Below are 23,775 nucleotides of genomic sequence, written 5' to 3'. Positions count from 1 at the left end.
TTGGGAACCCAAGTGATGTATTGGATCTGATGCCCCAAACTCCTCCTGGATCCATCTCCCTCAGCCTTGATGAAGTGTGATTGTCTTCTCCGTCGTCCATGGTATTTGAAGAAAACATAATACCCTCTTAGAATCTGTGGCAAGGAGAAGCTATGGCTGCAGCCAGCAGATTGTTGCCTGCATTTTGTCTTGCAGAATCACAGAATGGTCAGGGTTGGCAGGGACCTCTGTGGGTCATCCAAGCCCTCTGCCGAAGCAGGGTCACCCAGAGCAGGCTGTAGAGGACCGTGTCCAGGCAGGTCTGGAATATCTCCAGAGAAGGAGACTCCACAGCCTCCCTGGGCAGCCTGGGCCAGGGCTCCGTCACCCTCAGAGGGAAGAAGTTCTTCCTCATCTTCAGACAGAACTCTGCTTCAGTTTGTGCCTGTTGCCCCTTGTCCTGTTGCGTTGGATGTGTTTGGTTGTCACACTTCAAGCAGGAGTAATGGAAATGTGAAAGCAGGTTTTGAGCAGCTTTGCTCACTCCTTCCAGTACCTGTATTCATGCTTATTACAAGTAATGAGTATTCCAAGTAATGAGCATGGGTATCAGTTTCCTTCGTACCACAACAAAGGGTTAAGCATAGTTCTGAAACCTGTTCCGAGCTGTTCATCGAAACCCTTCCGAGCTCCAGCCTGGTCTGCTGCTGCTTGGTTGGACATCCCTGCGAGCAATGTCTAGACAAGTGCAGTTGTCTAGAACATGCGCTGTGCAATGTGTTGCAGATGTTGACAAAAATGAGTCCTTTGCTGGCTTTGTTCCCTTCTCTCTTTCAGTGGCCTCTTGAATTGTTAATGGTTTTAAATGCTGATGTTCTTTGAGTGTCCTGGGAGGAATGATTCCAACTGATACTTTCTGCTTTTACATCCTTTTTCTTTTGCTCCTGTCAATTGTCACCTCCTATTTGTAGGTACCGAGGGGTAGACGTGGTCATAGAATAGTCCTGGCACCATCTCGGTGGTGGGAACCGCTAAACTCTTTGACTTTGATCATGGAAGAAGGGATGACCCAGGGATGGGAACGTGCTACTGAGGGTGGGGGATACCTGGAACTGCTGTGCTCTGACATTGTCCTGGGGCATGCAGCGCTTGGTGCATGAAGAGATAAGGTCTTTGGACTAGAGGGGAACAGTCCTCTGTTCAGGAGGTCATCGGGGACTTTGTGAAGAGTCCAGTACAGAATGGGCAAAGGGCTGTGCCGTGGACTTCATCTGAACTTCTTGCAAGAATCATGTAGTTGGTCTAAATAAATCATTTACAGAATCACAGAATCACAGAATGTTCGGGGTTGGCAGGGACCCCTCTGGGTCACCCAGTCCAACCCCCTGCCCAAGCAGGGTCACCCAGAGCAGGCTGCACAGCACCGCGGCCAGGCGGGGCTGGAATATCTCCAGAGAAGGAGACTCCACAGCCTCCTTGGGCAGCCTGGGCCAGGGCTCCGTCACCCTCAGAGGGAAGAAGTTCTTCCTCATCTTCAGCTGGAACTTCCTCGGCTTCAGTTTGTGCCCGTTGCCCCTTGTCCTGTCGCTGGGCACCACTGGAAAGAGTCTGGCCCCGTCCTCCTGACCCCCACCCTGCAGATATTTAGAGGCATTTCGAAGGTCCCCTCTCAGCCTTCTCTTCTCCAGGCTGAACAAGCCCAGCTCCCTCAGCCTCTCCTCGTAGCAGAGATGCTCCAGTCCCCTCCTCATCCTCGTAGCCCTCTGCTGGACTCTCTCCAGTAGCTCCCCATCTTTCTTGAAGTGGGGAGCCCAGAACTGGACACAGGACTCCAGATGGGGCCTCCCCAGGGTAGACTAGAGGGGAAGGAGAACCTCCCTCGACCTACTAGCCACACTAATTAGGAATTTATTTAGGAATAACTTTAGCTTTTCTGTTAGGGAATTCCTGTTGCTGGCTGGCTGGTATTAGTCTGTGTATTAGTTTTTGTTTGTGGAGGAAGGTTTTTTTTTCCTAGGGTGCTGGTTTGAAACAATACCATCAGTCTGATAGAGAAAGCATCACTCTGACTTGTCATTCTTTAAGGACAATCATAAGAAAGCGTGTAGAGTTTAACAGGAGAATCCCAACTGCCTGGTTGTTTGTAGTGGCTCTTAAGTAAATAAAAATCTAGTGATGGATCTTCTATATTTAGGAAATCCTTTGTGAATGTTTAGTCCCATTGGAGACTAATGTGTGTCTTTGTTTTTTGTTTACAGACTCACTGGACCGTCTGGGTATGTAACGGATGGGCCTGGAAATTACAAATACAAAACCAAATGCACCTGGCTCATTGAAGGGAGGTGAGTGTAGTAAGCACCTGGAGTGTCGGTGTTGCTCATTGTGCCTTTTAGGTGAGGTTTGTCTGCATTGAGTCTTTCTAGATCTCATAATTCTTTTTTGTTGTTCTTAAGACTAGACAGGGCAGCACTTTGTTGTTCTTGGTAAATAAGTTTTTGGTTTTTTGTGCAACTGAGCCCTCCAAACTGACTTCTGAATTCAGAGTTTGCAGTGTAAAATACCCTTTGCGTTGAAACCACACATGGAAAATGAAAAGAAATGCATTTGTATAAATAAATAAAGAATTATGAATTATTTAACTGTTATCATAGTGGGCCATTCAGATGCGGGGATTCACTATGCACAGAACTTTTTGGCAGTATGAAAAAAAAGTACAGCAAACTCTATTAAAGCCCTTATTCATAACAATCATTTTCTGTAATGATGCGCTTCAGATGCTTGTTCCCTCACTAGGCCATGAGGACTTCAGAGGGATCATTGACTTTTTTTGCAAAGGGCTTCTGAAGTGAGAGAAGTCCCCCAGACCTCTTCCCCTGGCTTTGCCACCATTCCTGTATTTGATCCGTGTATTGCTTATCGGAGGAATCCCTCCTGCAGAGATTTTTAGGAATAGCTTATTTAGTGCATGTCCTTTGACTGTCATCTGGTTGATGGTACAGCAGTTCAGAGCATCTGACTTGAAAGACATTTTGCATAGTGCCAAGCTGATGCCAGAACTGTGAAATCAATGTGTACAGTCTCTTAAACTCCGCATGGTCGGTTACGATGCTGTGTGTCAGCAGCGGTGCGTGAAGTTGTGTTCTGTGCCGGTCCCTGAGTCGGTCAGTAGGGAGGTCTGTGGATTGGAACGAGTCCCTTTAGAGCACGAACTTGCGTTGGCTGCCTGTGAGCTAGGGTCTGTTGGCATCTTCACTGCATCCCAGCATGGTGGGGGTTGGAAGGGACCTCTGTGGGTCACCCAGTCCAACCCCCTGCCCAAGCAGGGTCACCCACAGCAGGCTGCACAGCACCGTGTCCAGGCGGGGCTGGAATATCTCCAGAGAAGGAGACTCCACAGCCTCCCTGGGCAGCCTGGGCCAGGGCTCCATCACCCTCAGAGGGAAGAAGTTCTTCCTCATCTTCAGCTGGAGCTTCCTCGGCTTCGGTTTGTGCCCATTGCCCCTTGTCCTGTCGCTGGGCACCACTGAAAAGAGTCTGGCTCCATCCTCCTGACCCCCACCCTGCAGATATTTAGAGGCATTTCGAAGGTCCCCTCTCAGCCTTCTCTTCTCCAGGCTGAACAAGCCCAGCTCCCTCAGCCTCTCCTCGTAGCAGAGATGCTCCAGGCCCCTCCTCATCCTCCCCATCCTCCCCTGGACTCTCTCCAGTAGCTCCTCATCTTTCTTGAAGTGGGGAGCCCAGAACTGGACACAGGACTCCAGATGGGGCCTCACCAGGGCAGTGTAAATCTTGGAAGATCAGAACCTACTAAAAGCGCACGGTGCGCTTTTCCTTAGTCTTCTCTCTATGTTTGGGAGGTCTGATGAGTGGGGGAAATGGGTATTCACTTCATCCACTGCAGACATTTATTTTGGATGAGTAAGTTAAGTGCCTAAGCTCCCAAGATACTCAAAGGTGAGGGCTAAGCTGTTTCAGAGAGCCATCCAGAGCACTGAAACTGGGAGCCTACCACTCACTATTAACTATATAAGCAGCCCATTTCTTTAATGTGGTTAAGATCAAAAGCTAGATGTTATAAGTGGCAACACCTCTTAATCTTTGTAGGCAATAAAAATACAACTGTGGACAGTTTGGAATTAGAAGTAATTAAAAAATGTTCTGCAAGAATGCTGTTACAGACAAACCAGGCTCAGCAATTCCAGTACAGCCAGCTTAACCCTCATAGCTTCTTTTTCCAAAGGATAATGTGACTCATATTTTTATCAGAAGTGCTGCTCACGAGTCCCTGGTAATGTCATCGTAACTGCTCCCTCAGCCTTTGTTTGCTAGTACCGAGAGGCTTCCTAGAGAGCTGTCACTTCGTGGGGTTTGAAGTGGGATCTTACGTGCTGTGAAGAGGTGTACAAAAATGTTCCTCCTCCTTTCGTAGCCAGGCATTGAAGTTGGTGTCCTTTTCCTGCTTCTGATTGTACCCTGCTGTCAGAGAGTGGTAAACAGAAAGGAGGTAATCATGCTGATTAAAACAGCTGAAATACACACCCTTGTGAAAATCACCCAAGCTCTCTGCCGAATGTGAAATTCCCAGAGAGATCTGGACTTGGAAAACAGCGTCTGCAAAGCTGTTAGGTTCTGCTGAGTGCCCTCACCTTGTTGCTAGCGTACTGGTATGTGGAGGAGGGCTTTTAATGTTAGCAAAGTAAAGGTACAATCCAAATGTGTGATTGAAGATGCTAGATGAGTAGTGATGTAAAATAAGCCTTGTGGTCTCTACTGTCCTCATTTCCTCTTTGCACCATTCCTGACTCTTCTTGGCTGGTGTCTGCGCCGTGTCCTCATCCTTGGGCGTCCTCTGCATTTTTCCCCGGGAGCTGAGACAAGGCAGATGAGATCCGGCCACCCTGAGGATCCCGTCCCAGACAGAACCTGTGGCCTTGTGCCTGACGATTCTGCAAATGAGTGCTGTCTGTTAATGAGTCGCTGGCTGTAGCAAAGATAATCTCTTTCTTCTTGTTCTTGGTCTAAAGCTTTTATTGATTAAGTATTTCTTTTTTTGCTCTACAGCTGTCAGACCGTTCAGATAGAAGCAAACCCCCTACAATTTCATAGGCGGCTCAGTTTAGAAATGATGGGTACTCTTTGTACCTTTTCTTTCAGCAAGACATTATCCTTGAGTTACACCTGCTGCTCTTTTTGCAAAGGCCTGGAGTAGATCAGCATGTGTATCAAAAAATACTCTTTTGTGGAACAAATCCCTAAAGAATTCCCCTTCTGTGGGAAGAATGGACTCTGTGGCAGGCTGACATTTTATTAATTTATTTGATGAGGATGAACACGGATTGCATCTGAACCCAAGGGCAATGCTGTTGTAGAGATCCTAATCGCATCTGTCCTTTCAACAGCTACATCTGTGGGTAGGAGAAAGCAGTGCTGCTATGGATTCACTCTGTTTTTATCTCAGGGCCCAATCACGACATTGGTGGTGTTTTTGCCCTCCTTGAGCTGAGCCCTAATTTAGATATCCGCTGTGACTTTAGTGTGATTTTCTTTAGATGTGTCTTGCACATTTGGCCATGTAACTGAACGGTACCTGAAGGTGCCTTACTTGGTTATGGCTTAGTGGGCGTCTTCTGTGTATGGAGTGAAAAGAATGCTGATGTGTTCTGTGGTCTGAACTACCCTGTCCATCCTCTTGCTGAGTAACTAAAACCTCTTGGAAGATCAGGCCACTTGGTGGTTTTCTCTTGGCTTAGTAAGTCGACAGAGTAGATGCTTCTTGACGGGTGGTGTTAACACCGGGGTGTGCTGGACCCGCTGCGTTCAGGTGGAAGGTAGCAAGTCTCTTCCCAGAACTCCCAACTCGTTCATTCTCAACTGGTCCCAGTATTTTTTGTAACACATCTCCAGAAGAAAACCAAGCAACCTGGTTAGCATTTGTGAAGGATGGGAGGCAGTGGTTAGTGCCTCTTTGCAGTCCGAGTAATAATCAAAGACCTTCCTTTTGGCAAAAGGTAAAGCCCCAGGGCCTCCTGTCCTGCAGAAGATGGGTCTCCTCTGCATTCTCTTGACCTGTTTTCTCCAGCTCCCAGAAGGTGGTGAGCAAGACCCAGAATTTCTTTAGTTAGCATCTACTAAGGCATATTTCCACTTTCCACTTTGGAGGGGCTTTCCTCAGGAGGGCCATCCTGCAGTGCTGCACTAGAAATAAAGGAGCAGAAGAAGGATTTCTGCCAGCTTCTGAGCAAGTGAATGATCTCAGGCCATTGTAATCAGATCAATCTGCAGAAAATCCCTTGAACGAGAAAAATAGCTCTGGTTAGTTCCCTGATGGTGGCAGCTGGGATTCTTCAGAGAATCGTAGAATCATTTAGGTTGGAAAAGACCCTGAAGATCATTGAGTCCAGCTGCAAGCTGAACACTGCCAAGTCCACCGCTGAACTGTGTCCATAAGTGCCACATCCCCATGTGAATGTATTGTCCATGTGGATTTTCCATGCTTGCCCCTGCAAAGCCCTGTCATTAGGGGAGTCGGTACTGGTAAAGAGCAGAGGGCTGGCAGTGCTTGCCCTTCAATTTCTGCTGTTGGTGGTGGGGAAAGATTTAAGGACGCAGTTTTTCTGACCGTAAAGAATCTGTTGCTTAATATCAGGGGAGCGTGCAGACCTAAAAAGAAAGCCAGAGCATGTTTGATGCATCTACGCTTACACCAAGTCCCTCAGCTTTAGTCTTGGTTAGAGGAGAGCTTCACACCAGAGGAGTTTGTTGGAGGGACTTTGCCGTGTGTGTTGAGTGGCTAATCACAAATTTTTTATTTCTAATTATTTTTTTACAGGCCGAACACGATCCTCAGGCTTCGATTCAATCACTTTGCCACAGAGTGCAGTTGGGACCACTTGTATGTGTACGATGGAGATTCCATTTACGCTCCCTTACTGGCAGCTTTTAGGTAAGTTCCCCTTGGTAAGGCTCTAACTGTACGCAAGGAGATTTCTGTACCTTGGAGCCTGAACCAGATGTGGCTTCTATCCGTGTAAATACATTCCAGTTATCTAAATATATCATGGTGCCAATACAGTACATATAGCAAATTTCATTTTGTGCAATTGTCAGCATAGACAACGAAGGAGTTGGTTTTGCTTTTACAATGAACAGATCATGTTACTACACCGTAGCAGGTAAGTAGCATGTTTTCATTTCCAAATCCTGATTATTTGAGACAAAAAAATTATTGTCATCTGGTTGAGCTTGAGATAATTCAATAGGCAGGCTCCTTGTAAAGTAAAACCTGCCCCGTTTATCAGGTTTGAACATGACTGAAGTCGAACTCAGAGTGTGTCAGTGCTGACAGAAGGCGAAGGCCGAGTAATTGGCACTGCAGACAGATAGGTCTTGTAGAGCTATGTATATGCTTATGTGCCTTAAACTTCAAATTTTTGAACTCTTTGGAACATGTTCAGAAACAACAACGATGGGTCGGACAACCTTGTAAAAACGTGTGTAAAAATATCTGTTCTCCTAATGGATGACTGATGTTTGGCTCGTCTGTCTGTGGCGAGAGACTGATTTGTGGATGCTGGTTAGCAGGCAACATTTCATGGAGAATCCGAAATAGAACTTGTGCATTTATGTACTGTAGTCTTGCAGTGACAAGCTCCGCCTTACGCTTTCTATTCTTTTAGCTGAAATGAGAAAAATAGTCCCAAGTTGTGTGTGGAAAATCGAATGGTTCCCTCTGGACTCTGCTGGTTCCAAGTGGCTGATGAGCTATTTCCAGAATTAACCTTCTGCTGTGCTTCCTTCCGTTTGTGAGACAAAGTTCTAAAAATGCTTTGTGTTTATTCTAAAAAATCTTTGTGATTTCTATGAGAGAAGATCAGCATAGGAAGAAAAAGTTGATAAAAAAAAAATTAAAAACACCACATGGGTGTTTTTTTCGGTCTCCAACTGAAAACATGGGGTGGTTTTGTAGTGAAAGAATGCTGCCTGTAAACCTGGAGCCTAACCCCAGGTCAAAACAGGACACGCAGATGAATTCCTGCGTTATTCTCACCGCAGCTGAAGAAGAAACCATCTCCCTTCTAAAAACCTCCAGAAACCTGGAAGCGCACCCTGGAAGCGCTCTCCCGGTATCGTGCGCTGAATTGATACGCAGGAAGAGGAGGGAATGTCAGCTTGAGTCATAGTCATTTTGCACTAATTGAGCTAATTTGGAATGCGCTGTTGAAAAGGTGAAGTGAGCGTGATTTGTGCCTGCAGTTTCTTGTGTGTTTTCCAAAAATTAATAGGCTTTTTAAATTGAGGTTATAAGTAGTTCACAGCATTAACAATTATGGTGCAGACTTTAAAATCATCTGTAAATCACTGGGAAGTCTGTGCCTGAGGACAAGCAAGCATGAGCTTCGTACAATGACATTTTTGAGGTAGGGAAAAAAAATTCAATTATTTTTTTAATTGCTTCTTTAGATGACATTTGAATTTCATCCTCATTAGTAGTGAGCCATGTTGTTCAGTAAACCAAGTTCAGGAAATAGCAGATGCTTCTAATTTGGAGGAGGTGCAGAAAAGCATCTGTTGAAAAATACCTTTCTCTGATACAAAAATAAATGCACTAGAATTTTTCTAGAGCAGTGTTCATATTTTATCTCTTTGCTTGGCTTGTGTTAAAATTTAATGTTAACCATAACCGTATTTCACTCTCTGCTATTTTTGCACCGTGCCAGGGGATTTGCAAGATTGAGCTTTGTACAGCTGGACGCTGTAAACTTGGGGAGTTTGTTGATAAATGCTGGAAATTCCTCCTTCTCTAAAGCTCAGTCTTTGCTACCTCCCTGACTTTTTTACTGCCGTTGCCTGAGCCTTCGCTTCCTTCGCTGCTCTGATCTTGTTTTCTTGACCTTCTGATGCTCGCTGATGTTTGTTCACAATATGGTGTTTACCCTGAATGTAAAATGGGCTGGGAAATCCTCAGCGCTGGACTGTGGAGAAACCTTAAATTGGTTTTATCAGTTTTTAACTGCCATAAATATTTGCATAATGCAAACATTTACACAGTGCAAGTGTCTGCATAAGGTGGTTACTGAATTCCTCATAGTCTGGGTGCCTCCAGAGCAGTCTGGTCCTGTACATTAAGCTATTTTTCTGTTAAGCAGGGTTAAAAATATCTTTAGTTTATACTTGGGATCATTGGCAACATGAGGCTGTGTAAATGTGCCGCTTCAAAAACGCGGTAAAACAACGTGGAAGAAACAGAAATCCGGCATGTTCATCTGCACGGAATGAAGAAACCTGAAGCAGATGAACTACACTCATCACCTGTGAACTTTGTCGGTTGTGTTTTTACCCCAGCTCTGTGTTAAACATTTACCAGAGCTGCGTTTGCACCTTTATTCTCATTTTACGCTGGTCGGCGGGGGGTGTTTTCCGCTTCCAAAACAATCGTTCTCGTGCCAGACCTTTGGCCGTGGCTCTGCGGTGGGGGTAAGAGTTGCTGTCTGGTGCGCGATGGATGGTCATGGTGGCAGCGGCAGCCCCATGGTCACTTGCTGAGCTGGCCTCTCTGCGGTGGCTCCACGCGAGCTCTAGCACCCGCAGAAAATAGGAGCAGCTCACCTTCCTTTCGTTACTTGCAGATGAATATGGCACTTGTAGACCCAAATTTGAATCTAGGCGCAGAACGTGGGGTAAGTTGGGGTGGGAGGCACCCTGCTCTGATCCCTCACTCAAAGCATGGCCAACTTCAGAGTGGGATCAGGTCCTTGCTCACGACCTTGCCCAGTCAAGTTGTGAATTTCTCTCAGGGATGGAGATCTTGTTGTTCTTCAGGGATGGAGATCTTGTTGTTCCTCTGGGCCGGTGGTCCAGCACTTGACCACCCTCATAGTTAAACAACAAAAACCAAAAAAACCTTATGTCTAATGAGAATTTCCTCTGCTGTAGCTTGTGTCTGTTGCTTCATGTCCTATTTCTGTGAACGTCGTGTCTGGTGCTGCCTCCTCTGTAACCTCTCTGTAGGTAGTGGAAGGTAGCAATTAGATTTCACCCCATCTTCAAATGTCTCTCCTCCAGGCTAAGCAAACCTGACTCCTTCCACCTCTCTTTGTACATTGTATGGTTGTCCCCCTTCTATTTTTTTTTTTTCCTTCTATTCCCTCAATTCTTTACCAGAAATCGTAACCCGTGTTGCTGCCATGGACGCACGCAAAGGCTCTGTCTGTCCTCTGTGCCCTTCCTGAACTAACCTGCAAACCCTGCTTACCCCTCATCCCTGACTCGTCTTACATTGCTCAGAGCAAGCGATCAGCTAATAGCAGCGGGGGGGGGTTGCTAATGAGGATTGATGACACTGGGACGGGTACAAACCGTGTTGAGTCAGTAGGATTTGCGTTACGAGAGTGTCCAGAGGAGCTGATCGACCTAGAGCTGATGCTATGTAGAGAGACTTGTAGGAAGAAGCGGTCCTTTCCTCTGGCATGTACAGGCAGAGAGCAAACTGTGGGTGTCCGTGCTCTGCGTGAGGGTTGCCCGGAGAGGTGGTCAATGCCCCATCCCTGGAGATGCCCAAGGCCAGGTTGGACGGGCTCTGAGCAACCTGATGCAATTGAAGATGTCCCTGTTCATGGCAGGGGGGTTGGACTAGATGGCCACTAAAGGTCCCTGCCAACCCAAACCATGCCGTGATTCTATGAAAGAAGGCGAAGGGACTGGGTAATGCTGAAGTTTTGTTGCTTTGTTCATTTCAAAGCGTGCGTTGGGTGACCTTAGCTCACGTGTTCAGCCAGGTTTTTCCCTGTCGATGTTCTCCCCCTCCTCTGATGGAGCTGACACTCGGCACGTAATCAGCCATCACCTCCCAAATAGGGTTTTATTTTGCTTCCTGCGATAAGGGATAGGGAATATATTATATCACGAGCCTGTGCTGGACTGTGTTGCAGTACGGTCATCATGCACACACTCAGTTCACGGAGCAGTCCAGCTGACTTTTTGTTCTAGCAACCTGTTGTCTAAGTGGTTATTATTTTGCTCTATTTGTTTTCTTTGGATCCATGATAACTTTTCAATTATTGATTAAAAAAAAAAATCAGTATAAGCAAGTGTGTTTGGGATTTCGCTAGACATGTACCTGCTGAATGGCGTTCCCTTGTTTCTGTGTGCTCGTGAGCCGACTGATCCTTTCGGTGTGTGAGAATTGATTACTCAAAACGTCTTTGTGGTAGGAAGTCAGGTTTCTGAAGAGAAATGTAAATGCACTGTATCAAAATTGCTTTTGTTCGCTAAACCTGTAATCCCCTCCGAAAACATCAAATCAGTTTGACGGGGTGGACAAAGAGAGTTTCTGGTTTAGAGTTTTGAAAGGATAAATCCTCCAAGTTAAATTCAAGCCTGCAAAGGAAGCTTAGAGCAGAAAGTTTCTCCAGTTTCTCAGTTCTTTTCTCTTAAATGGTTTCTGATAGACTGAAAGATGTATTGTTTTTTTTTCATTAATTCAACTATCTTGTACTGAGCATCGTGGGTATTGAATGAGAACAACAGTCTTTAGGTTTTAAAAGAGGAAGAGGCATTTGCATCTTGGCCAATAGTGTGGTCTGTCTGTCCAGGACTAGGTATTAAAATATTTAACGTACAGAGTACTTTTTTGCTATAATGGTAAAAAAGATGTTCTTTTTTTGAGGCTTCTCAGTCTGTGTTCCCTTGAAATTCAGCTTTTGCAGTCGCACTCGCCATTAAAAATTACTGAATGGCTCACAAGACACATTTTAATATGTTTATGGTTTGTCCTTGTTCTCCCGGCTCCAGAAGAAGAGCACCAGGTGAGAAGGGCTCTGCGGGCGGGCGGGCTTGCCCTGCGCCGGTGCTGCGGCCGCCGGGTCGCTCGGTCCTGCAGCAAGGCAGGAGGGTTTCAAGATAAAAATTACTCTGGGGTGTTGCCAGCTCTCAATAATGAGTCCTTTGGGGTTTTTTGGTGTCACTTTAATGACTTTCTTTCCCTAAAAGTCCATATTTGGGAGTCGTCTTGCTGCACAAGAATCTTAGATTTTTCCTTTAAGAAAATAAATTTGAATTGTCTCCTTATTTCCTCCCTCCCTTTTTGATCTTTTGGCCTTGGGTTATTTTTAGTCTCTTGTAATTTCTGTTTTTGGTTTGGGTTTTTTTTGTTTATTATTTTTTTTGTTTATTTTTACTTTTTGTGGTTGTGAGTGTGGTGATGCACACGGACTGCTTATTAATAAGGGAGAAACGGTGTAATTTTGTATACGAGTGTGTCCAGATGGGTCGAAGTATTTAAAAACGAGAAGAGAATGGTTTCTTGCTGCATCTCGATAGGATGAGAATCCAATATACTGCTAATCTTTTGGTGTCACCTTATCCTTTCACTTCTCTGTGGTCTGTACTCTGTGTTTTCTCCCTTGCCTTCTGTAGCTCCCATCTTCCGCTGTGACTATTTTCTCCTCAGTAGGATCTTACGCTTTTGATCTCCGCCACGCTGGCAGGTTGTGTCTCAAGAGAAAATGATGAATATGCCATCGCCGTGCTGCACGCATAGCAAATCAAGGAAGAGCAGTAGAGGAGGTGCCATTCATTTTAAATAATTCCCCTTTTTCTGCGGTGTAGGGAAGAGAGCCAGGCAGGCGGCGTGCGGGGCGAGGCAGAAGTTGGGTCTCCTGGAGGGTGTTCTTCACTCTGCCACTGACTCGACAAATCCAGCGCACGGAAAATAGAAGTTGTTTCAGGGCAAAACAGGAGTTTGCCTTTCAGTGCCTCAGAAAGAGTGTCACTGGGCAGCTCAGCTGAGTAGGAGGGTGTATTTGCTTTGGAGTAGTGAGGATTGCGAAATGTTTTGAGGCCTTCTAAAAAGAAATGGAAGCAGTGCGTTGTGAAATAGGCTAATCTTGGCCAGGGTCGAGTCTCTGAGAGGTTCTGGGTTGTAGTTTAAAGGAAGCTTTTTGCATAATCCTTTCTCATTCTGATTCTGCCTGTTGGGTTTTTTTTTGTGGCAGATAACGTGAATTCTGTTTGTGCTGGTTTATTCAAAATGATACTGTGTGCACACTAATTTATTCACGGGTTTTGAGGTTTGACCTTTCAAGGACCTGATCGTTATCGCTGTGTTGTTTTCATGGCTTTCTCCCAATGAAATTATAGTCTGTCTGTGAAGTTTTATCAGGCTGTTTTACACTTGCATAGGTGGGATAACGACCCCTGTAGTATCTTTACGCACGAGTCATCAGAAAGAGATAGAAAGAGAGGAGCAAGTGGGAGATGTGGTGAGACCATCCGCTATGGACGTACTGGCATTCCTCCCAAACCAATCTCAAAATCAAGATTTCGAAGAGAAAACAAATCAAAGAATCATGAAATCGTAGAATGGTAAGGGTTGGAAGGGACCTTAAAGATCATCTGGTTCCAACCCCCCTGCCATGAGCAGGGACATCTTCCACCAGCCCAGGTTGCTCAGAACTCCATCCAACCTGGCCTTGAACACTGCCAGGGAGGGGGCAGCCACAGCTTCTCTGGGCAACCTGGGCCAGGGTTTCACCACTCTCCTGGTGAAGAATTTCTTCCTAATATCTCATCTAAATCTGCCCTCTTTTAGTTTAGAGCTATTCCCCCTTGTCCTGTCACTGCACACCCTTGTGAAAAGCCCCTCTCCATCCTTCCTGTCGGCCCCTCCAGGTACTGGCAGCTGCTCTAAGGTCCCCCCGGAGCCTTCTCTTCTCCAGGCTGAACAGCCCCAGCTCCCTCAGCCTGTCCTCGTAGGAGAGGTGCTCCAGCCCTCGGATCATCTTCGTGGCCTCCTCTGGCCCTGCTCCAACCCATCCATGTCCTTCTTATGTTGGGGGCTCCAGAGCTGGACGCAGGACTCCAGGTGGGGTCTGAGGAGAGCAGAGTCAAGGGGCAGAATCCACCCCCTTGCCCTGCTGGCCATGCTGCTCTTGATGCAGCCCAGGACACGGGTGGCTTTCTGGGCTGCCAGCGCACATTGCCGGCTCGTGTTGAGCTTCTCCTGAGCTAGTCCTTTCATTAGGAAGGGTTACTGGGGGGACATTTTTGTCTTCCCTCACTACCGCTTTTCACTCTGTAATTTGATTCTTTGCTGCCATTATTCTCCCCTCTCCAGGGCCTTAGGTTGCCCTGTAATATCAGTGCTACGTGCTGCAAGAATAAGACTGACGAAGAATAAACCAGAACAAAAGAATTTTTGTTTCTCCCTGAGCAGTAGTTTGCCTTACCCTGAATTGTACTCCGGTGTCGCTTTTCCTGTGCCGGAGCTGTACCGTCCTGCAGTTTGCATTACGAAGGAAAACTATGAACCAAATTGCAAGAACTTTATTAGGCTTTTTGTTCTTTGATGTTTTAGGAAGTGGTGTTTTGGGAGAGACTAGATCCGAAGTCTCAAATATTAGAATGAAACAGGCACCTCTTGCACATGGGGAGAAAGGCAGTGCATTTTCCCTGCTAATCCCATATCCGTGCGATCTGGAAGAGAAAAAAACGATTGGCTTTCTCACAAGGAAGTATTTATCGAGCTACATCACGGCAAATGTGCTGGGGTTGTTTGGCCAAAACACAGGATCAGGTTACTGCGTTTTTTATGGCATGTTGGCAAAGCGAAGGATGTCTTTCTGTCCACAGTAAGACTTGTTGTGCAGGAGGGGCTGTTGTACAGCTTGCAGATTTATCCCGCCGTAGGTACCGTGTTCTCGTGTGTTACTCTTGGTGTGAACACCCCCAGCATCTATAGCAAAAGCTTCTCCAAAGGTTCACTGGGTGTCTGTGTTATCCTCTGGGCACACCGTTGGATTGTATCGTGGGGACAGAAAAATTCAGGTCACAAAAAATTGCTTTACAGGCGATGTGAGCGGGTTGCTGTGGATAGCTGTGAGCGTTTTACTCGGGTGTAGAAACTCATTTACCCTGTCCTAGGGAACTGCCTTCAAATCCATTTGCTTTCTGTTCAGAACAGCTCTGAAAAGAGGCAAAGTAAGTTCTTTTCAGGGGGAAAAATTCTTTTCATCGTTGCTTTTTAGTCGATGGTGCCCTTGGATAGTCAGAAGTCGCAGGGCATGAAACCAGGCTCGGCTGCTTTCCCGGGAGAGCCGCGGGGCTCTGCGGCGGTGCTGGCTGCCCGCAGCCCCGGAGCTGCCCTCGGTTCCCTGCCCGACACGCTCCGCTCTGCGCTTTGGGGTCTCTGCTTTCCCAAAAGCTTCAACTTTGCCTTTGAAAATAGCACTGAGGCCGGGGGAAGGATGGTTCTTTACAGGAAAATAACAGCTGACTGTCAATAGGTGGTGGTAAATAATGTGCTTTGCTTAGATATAGGCTTTTAAGAAAATAATTTCAATAGACTTCAAATTTGTGCAGGCTCTTACGTCTTTTGTATGAGGGAGGAATTGACTTCTTTCTTTTGTTGTTGTCAGACTTCTGTTAAAAGAGGAATAAACATTCCCTTTCAGATACAAGCTATTTTGTGCAGTGGGTAAAGCAGTAGTAGTTACTCTATTCAGGAGACATTTAGTCTCCTTTTCAGCTTACTCCAGGTATTTTGGCAGATCATGATATAAATCTACACTGTGTCCCAGCTCAAATCGTGTAAACAGTCCTGCCCACCATCCTCCCTTCTTTCCACCGCCCCTGGAAAACCAAAAGGCTGGAGGATCTGGCAGAACCTATCGGGGTACGGAGAAACAGCCAGAGGTGAGCAGAAGTGTGAAGCGAGGAGTGAGGTGGGAATAGTCACCGTGATGGCTTTTCAGGACAGAAAAGACAACAAACATGAAAGTGATAAGTTGGATGGAACCTCATGAAAGAGTGGATAGCAGGAGGATGGTGAGTAAGGGTGATGGCACTTTTCTCATGGAGGAGGAGACTGAGAGGCAGTGGTGGATGTTCAAGCAGCAGATACAAAGCGAGGAACAAGTCCTGTCTCTAGAGGTGAATTGTTGACCTTCCTGCTGCAGATTTTCCAGGTGAAAAGAGAAGCTGTGGCTGCCCCCTCCCTGGCAGGGTTCAAGGCCAGGTTGGACAGAGCTCTGAGCAACCTGGTCTGGTGGAAGATGTCCCTGCGCATGGCAGGGGGGTTGGAACCAGGTGATCTTCAAGGTCCCTTCCAACCATTCTAAGATTCTATGAAATGGCTGAGAAAGGGATTAGATAGAACTGTAGATGAATGGTATATTTTAACGTGCTGACTTGGGTGCGTTCTCCAGATGAAAGCGCCTGGACTGTGGGTTTCTGCAGGCTGGATAACACATCACCAAAGTGCTCCGTACTCGCTTGATTTGTCGCAGTCTTTCCCAAGCATTTGCTGTAGCCCATAGTCAGGAGGAAACGCTGGGCTCCGCAGACCTCGGGTTTGGCTTGGTGTGCAGCAGGTTTTGTGCTTTCGGGACACACGAAGTTCTGTTTTCAAACGTGCCGCCTTGCTTTAGGAGTGGGTCCTGTTGAAATCGTAGCAGAGTAGTAAGGGAGGAAAAGGTGATTTTTGATAATAATAGCTGGAATTCTAGAGAGCTTCAGGTTTCCTGAGGTTAAACACTTTTACTGTACATTTCTCTTTCAGAAGAGCCGAGTTGATTACTGCAGGGTTTTCTATTTGCGTTCCTTTCTGCAGCCATTTCTTCTTGTAGACCAAAGTTGTGCATATTGAGGACAGCAGTAATGCTACTCTCGAGAGCCTCAGTATCCGAATTTGTCTGCACGCCCTGGTCAGTAATGTGGTCAGTGTAATGCAGATAATTAAGCCAAACAAGAGGGCTTGACGAGCTGGTCCCTGAAGAATGTGGTTTTGTCTTTGAGAGGCACTTGAGGGTTCTTACACCTTTGAGAACGGGGTTGGTTTGAGGGTTGGTGGAGTATGCGTACTCACAGTGTCAAAACATTTTCTTTTGAATATCTGAGGAGTTCTGCTGAAAAAACCCAATCCGATAACTCTGTGCTATGAAAATGATCATTACTTTACACAAATTCCTTATACTTCAAATAGATGCACAGAAATACCTGGAGTTTCAATTGTGTGGTTAATACTGACACGTTTGCTATTGTTGCTTTGCTGCCTTTTATTTCACTTCTAAGATTGTTATTTTTTTTTTGTTTTCCAGTGGTCTGATTGTCCCTGAGAAAGACAGCAATGAGACGGTACCAGAAGTTGTTGCTACTTCTGGATATGCTCTTCTGCATTTCTTCAGTGATGCTGCCTATAATTTAACAGGGTTCAACATCACATACAAGTAAGTAGTACCACTCCCAAGTGATGTCGTCGGCTGAGCAGAAGGAGGTTTCCTCTTTTCTGAGTTTTGTCTTGAAATAAGCAATTGCCATTGAAGCATGTAATTATGAGTAGATACTGGAGTTTAGATTTTTATCTTTATTATACCCTTGCGACGGCTAATAACTGTAATGTGCTCAGCATTAACTTCAGTTGTCAATTGTAGGCGTGGGCAAACGTTTACTCATAAAGACATCTTATTATTTATTTTGTGTTACTAGACTTATTTGATCATACTCAGTCAACCAGAACTGATGTATTTTGTGCATGTGTGTGCTCTTATACGTTCTACAGAGAGAGTTCTGCCCAAACACGCGTTTGCATAAGCACACACATTTCCCTTGGGGTACGGGACTGTACCTGCTGTTGAGGATCCTCAAGCACTTTGCTTTGGAATGCTCTTTCTTACTCAGTCTTTGGATTGAAAGGCTCCATCTGTAGTGTTGTGTCCAGTTCTGGGCTCCCCAGTTCAAGAAAGATGAGGAGCTACTGGAGAGAGTCCAGCGGAGGGCTACGAGGATGAGGAGGGGACTGGAGCATCTCTGCTACGAGGAGAGGCTGAGGGAGCTGGGCTTGTTCAGCCTGGAGAAGAGAAGGCTGCGAGGGGACCTTCAAAATGCCTCTAAATATGTGCAGGGTGGGGGGTCAGGAGGACGGGGCCAGACTCTTTCCAGTGGTGCCCAGCGACAGGACAAGGGGCAACGGGCACAAACTGAAGCATGGGAAGTTCCGTCTGAACATGAGGAAGAACTTCTTCCCTCTGAGGGTGACGGAGCCCTGGCCCAGGCTGCCCAGGGAGGCTGTGGAGTCTCCTTCTCTGGAGATATTCCAGCCCCGCCTGGCCGCGGTGCTGTGCAGCCTGCTCTGGGTGACCCTGCTTGGGCAGAGGGTTGGGCTGGGTGATCGCCAGAGGTCCCTTCCAACTCCTCACATGCTGTTTTGGCTTTATAGGCTGGAATGGTTATGTTAGTTCATTGGTTTGTATTTGAAATATTATAGATGGGTGCTTTCTGTTTGCTAAAGTATATTTAGTCCTCATTGGTAAGCTTTTTAAAAATAATTCTAGGGTGCTCCCTAATGCGTCAGCTGCTTTTGGAAAGGTTTTGTTCTGAAGTAGATGATCTCAGTGTGGACGTCCTGGCAGAGATGGCAATTCTTGCATGTGGTGGGGATCACAGGCTTTGAGTTTTTTCCTGCTACAGATACAAATTATGTTTGTGCTGCACTGGGAGTTTTTAATTTGGATGTAACTTGCAGAAGTTCTCGCCTCTTTCCAAAAACTCTTGGTCACAACTGACTTATTGCAAAAATTGAAAGTTTTTCTTAAAACGAGGTGCTTAGTTTTTTTGAACACCAGTCTTGGTACTTTTATCCTTACTAGGCACTTTAAATATACAGTGGATTCTTTGAAAAATGCGGGGCATCCAGCCCCCCTTGAAATCTCTAGAAGGAAACAGGAGCCTTTGCAAAATTCCTTGATGCACAGCAGCTGAAGTGTGTTCAAAGCCTGGCTGATGCCATAAACCACGACACCATCTACAGCCAGCTGTCGGCATTGCGCTATCGCGACACGGCCGAGACATTCTCTTACAGAATAACCTGCCTTTTTTAAGTTGCTTTGAGGTATCTTAATATTTCCTTAACTCCTCGCTTTCTTGATCGTTTTGAACAATTTTTGAGTGCGGTTTTGTGTTTTGTTTCTGTGTCTTCTATCGTTAGGTTTCCTCCTAACGTTTTTGCAGAGAGTAGATGGAAGGGTGTATCTATTTCTTTTTCAGTTTAACAGTGTTTATAGTTACTATTAGACATAGATACTGGACAAACACTTGTGAAATGATGGTCTTGGAGCCAGTGACTCCTGCTGTCGCATGACAGTGAGAGTATGGGGTAGTAATCCCCATCTGTGAGTTATACTGGTTGATAACGCCCGCAAAAACTGGTGTTTGGAAACGAATAGGGTCTCTGAGTTTGGATCTTCACCAAGGATATGTCTGGTTTTGCCTCAGCTAGACAGCAGATATTATAAAATCAGAAGTGATTCAAAACAGGCCCATCTTTGGCTTGGGCTTATCTCAAGTGTGTTCCCTTGGTAAGCAGATCCCAGAATAGCTCGTAATTGTGAGTAGTTTAAGTCTAAATTGCACAGACACCACAAAAGCCTGAAGCGCTGATTAAATTCTTCACTTAGTGTTGGGCGTTTTAAGGCAATTCATTTGCATTACAAGTGGCTAGAAATCACATTGATAATATTTCGGAGGAGTTGTAAGCTGAACTCATGAAGCGAGGCAGCTCTGGAGACGATGGGCAGAGAACAAATCTCAGCAGGTCCATCGCATCGCGCTCCAGGTGAGCGGCTCTCTGTTGGTCTGTGTGGTGACACACAGCTGTATTGACTTTGGGTTCAGCGTCGCTCTTGTATTCCTTAATAAGAGGTGCAGCTGGGGAATCTGTTTCATTACTGACGAACCTTCTCCCCCTGACGTTGGCAGTTTCAATATGTGTCCCAATAATTGCTCCGGCCGAGGAGAGTGCAGGCTCAACAACAGCAGCGGTGCTCTGGAATGTGAATGTGCCAAATACTGGAAGGGGGAAGCTTGTGACGTTCCCTACTGCACCGATGACTGCGGGGCACCCGAGAGAGGGCACTGCAACCCGAACGATACCAAGGCGTGTTTGTGCTCTGCAGGCTGGCAAGGTAAGCCTCCTGATTGATATGGAGAAGCTCTTGGTAAGAGGTTGCCTTTTCTATTTATGGCTTTTGCGGTTTAATTGCGAGTATTTGAGAATGTTCTGCTTGGCAAGGATTAGCATTTTGAGTAGGAACAGAGCGTCTGATGCTGCCATCTACCTTTTCGTATCAAAAGATCTTTGGTAAAAAATTCTTTTTAAAGCAACTGTGCTACCCTACAAAGCAGTACCAACCTGTTGTACTTTAAACCTCGTTAGTGTGCACCTAAAACAAAGTCGAGCCTGGCGGCAGTAGTTAACCTGTTCGAACACACAAAATGCCTTGTTCTGGTGTCCAGCTCCGCTGGTCGACCGCCTCAGTCTTAGCAACAGTTCGGACCAAACACAGATGTTTCTTTTGCAAAGATAGACTGATGTGGAAGAATTAGTCTCATGTGAAATGCCACCAGCACCCGCTGCCACCACTCAGCTACGCCGCAAACCCGGACAGTGTGTTAGGCACGGTGGAAAAATCCAGAATGAGCATCCTAAGGAGGACGCACCCGGTACCGAGGTGAGCGCGTCTGCCTCTCGGGTGTGAAGCCAGCCACACATAACCTACTTCAGGGCAGGGAGACCATGTCCCTGTATGTGGTGCAGTGCCTCCTCGTGCTTATCTGGAGTCTGCTTCTGCACTGAGAGCAAAGGTGGGCTCATGTTTGATCAACTTTTAGCCTACCCCTTGTTTTTCCCCTGTCTCATTCCTGTAGTAGGTGAGTGAGTAAGGGAAAAAAAAAAAAATCCCAAACCACAACCAAATTCCCAAACCAAACCGTAGCAGAACGAGATGCGAGCTGCTCTTGTCTGTCTTACTCCGAAGCTTTTTTACATCTGAAAATGATCACACTACCTCAGAAACCAGGAGTTTTCCAACGGTGATAAACCAGATTCCAGTCTGCTTGCCTGAACTGGAGATTACTGCTGGCAGAAACTCGGCAAGAACAAGCCGAGTTTTCGACCCTTATAGTCAAGACCAGAACTGTGTTACACAGTGACTTGCTTTTATGACTGTCCAAAGGCTGTCCTGACAAACCTGTTCCCTCTCCAAGGCTTGAGCCCCTTCAGCAGCTTCTGTGCTCGCTGTTGTAGTAACCCTGTGCGTGTGGATGGCTGTCACTGAGAAGAAGGGAGTGCATCCATGCGGCTTTTGACTTTACTGAGACCTTGCCGCTTGCTGCTCCTCTTCTGCCACGCCATGGGGAGCTGTGAACGGAAGCCTGGCAGGGCAAAAGTTGGTTTAAGAGAAGCAGAAATATAGGTAAAAATAGTAAGTGTACAATTCTCAAAAATATATTGCTGAGAAGGAGAAATTAAAAGAGGGAAAGATAGCTGTAGACCCTTGGGTTTTTGCAGCTTGCTGCTGAGCAGATCTTCATGAGCCTGCACAGACAAGTGGCTCCAAGAACTGGAGGCACAGCTGAGGCAGACACAGGAGGAACGAGCGTCCTGCACCCCCTTCATCACCATTGAGAAACATCTCCTTCCAAGAACTGCACTCATACCAGCACAGCAGGAACAGAGATCCTGCCATGATGAGGCCCCGTCCCACCAGCGGGATACACCATCACCCACCCGGCAGTGTCATGAAGGTGCCAAGAGATGGAAAGGCATTATTAAAAGCACATGGCCTCAAGTTGCATCGGGAGACGTTTAGATTGGATATGAGGAAAAATTTCATTCCTGAAAGAGTTGTGAAGCGTTGAAACAGGCTGGCCAGGAAAGTGGTGTCACCGTCCATGGAGGTGTTAAAAACCGTGTAGGTATGGCACTTGAGCACATGGTTTTGAAGGCATGGTGGTGTTGGGTTGACGTTTGGACTTGATGATCTTAGAGGTCTGTTCCAACCTTAATGATTCTATGATTCCTGAAGGTTTCTTGGGGTATGTTGGGGCTTCTATGGGCACATGGCAGCAGGAGAAGTGCTGGAAGATACCCTCCTAGTGTGGAGTGGGAAGGGGTCTGCACCATGCCCCCCCCATAATCACAGCGGGAGAGAACAGAGCAGAGTGTCTGCTTTGCTGCATCACCAGTTCGTCTGGTCTGGAACTGCTTTTTATTTCTGAATACAAATTTTGAATTTGAAATGTGTGGTTACGGTTGGGAGATTGCACACCAGGTCCATCCCAGATTGCTGCTGTGGGCAAGGAAATGAGGATCGCAGCTTCCACCTGTTACCTGGGCACACACTGGCTTTGTCCCCTGTGGTGAAGGGTACTGACCTCTAGCTGAAATACAGGCTTGGCAAAAAATGACTGAATTTTTAAACCTTACTTTCCCAGGTCCTGGCTGTTCGATTCCCGTTCCTGCAAACCAGTCGTTCTGGACCCGGGAGGAATACTCGCTTCCGAAACTTCCTAGAGCGTCTCACAAAACCGTAATCCACGACAACAAAATGTGGATTGTTGGAGGCTACGTCTTCAATCATTCTGACTCTCAGAAGGTTTTAGCGTGAGTATAAACCTAGATAATAAAGTTCAAAGTAGAGGAACCTAGATTTGAGAATTATTTTTAGAAAATGCCATTCGACATGCTGTGCTCTGGCCTACGCTCCATCTCCAGGGGAAAACAGCAGTAAAAAAAAACTTAGACTCATGTCTGAGATGTAGGAAAACACTGCTAAGGGGTGCTAATTTTGGAAGAGAAAAAGCACAAGATTCCTGATGTTCAGTGAATTTTTGATTCATCTGCTTCTGACAACATTTAACTGTTCGCTATATCTTTCTAGGTTAGCTTCTAAATTAAATCTGGCCTCGTATTCAGAGAGGGTAGTTTTGCTTCAGTGTTTTTAGCCCTTCCTTATGTCCATGTGATTTCAGAGTGTTTGGCTCCTTAATGAATACATACTGATTTCCGTGGATGTTTATGCGTAGTGGATGGGATACCAAACAGGGAGTGGCAGGTAGGGTGACGGCGTTTATGCAATTAGTTGAGGAGATTTAACATAACTCAAATAGCAAATAATAATTGTGTACCTCATGGAAATTCCTGATTACAAAAAAAAAAGACAACAAACATTTCAGGCTTCCTCTTGAGCTTGACCCTGCTTCGGCAGGAGGGTTGGACTAGATGACCCACAGAGGTCCCTTCCAACCCCTACTATTCTGTGATTCTGTGATAGAACTTGGGCAGATCTAGGCAGAAGCTGGATGTTTTCCAGGGATACCTGCACACCTCGCTTGCACGGACCTAAGCTGTGTGTTCTGCACTCATGTCCAGAGGTAATAATTCTTATGGGGCAAGTTAAAGAAGAGCTGAAAATGCACACTCAGTTATAGAATAGTTGCTGATTACATCCACAATTTACTCTTTCAAAGTCAAGCCTGATTTTTCAACAGATACCCCGTGGCTTCATTGAACGCTTTCTCAGAGGTGATTTTATCTTATAAGGCTGTAATCCTGGCGAGTGTCGTTCATTCTTTTATCTAAAAAGCCACAGGCTATTTTCAGGGCAAAGGGTTTATCTTGTTTCAAGTTCATAGGAAAAATATGCTTGAGTGACAGAGGCGTAATTGAAAAGTGGCTTTTAAACACTGGCAGGTGTGGGGTTTGTATCAGGTAGTTGGAACTTGTCTGAGCTTAGTGTCAACTTTTTCTGCTCTTTAGGGTGGATCATGTGGTGCAAGTTGCTGTAGTTTAATAGACAAGGCATTAGCTCTTGGTTTTACCTGGGAAAGAAAACTCCTGGTAAAGCGAATCGATACGTGGACGTGAAGTAACAGAGCAGGCTTGGCTGGATTTCTTAATCCAAATGTAGTCTGCGAGTGCTTTGTGCATGCAGAAATCCTGGTGGGACTTCTGTTAAATAAAAT

The 23,775-nt window shown here is 46.1% G+C and overlaps 1 protein-coding gene across 1 annotated transcript in view; it reads left to right on the top strand.

Moving 5' to 3' along the window:
* Positions 1-23,775, top strand: part of ATRN (attractin) — a 187,386-nt gene that overhangs the window by 38,886 nt on the left and 124,725 nt on the right. Inside the window, exons 2-6 of the mRNA XM_075420254.1 lie at positions 2,238-2,321; positions 6,809-6,922; positions 17,073-17,201; positions 19,729-19,934; positions 22,246-22,414. Coding sequence (XP_075276369.1) covers positions 2,238-2,321; positions 6,809-6,922; positions 17,073-17,201; positions 19,729-19,934; positions 22,246-22,414 — 702 coding nt within the window. The remainder of the gene's footprint in view (positions 1-2,237; positions 2,322-6,808; positions 6,923-17,072; positions 17,202-19,728; positions 19,935-22,245; positions 22,415-23,775) is intronic.

Source organism: Opisthocomus hoazin, chromosome 5 (genome assembly GCF_030867145.1).
Source record: "Opisthocomus hoazin isolate bOpiHoa1 chromosome 5, bOpiHoa1.hap1, whole genome shotgun sequence".
NCBI lineage: Eukaryota > Metazoa > Chordata > Aves > Opisthocomiformes > Opisthocomidae > Opisthocomus > Opisthocomus hoazin.
This window is presented reverse-complemented; position numbering and strand designations above follow the sequence as displayed.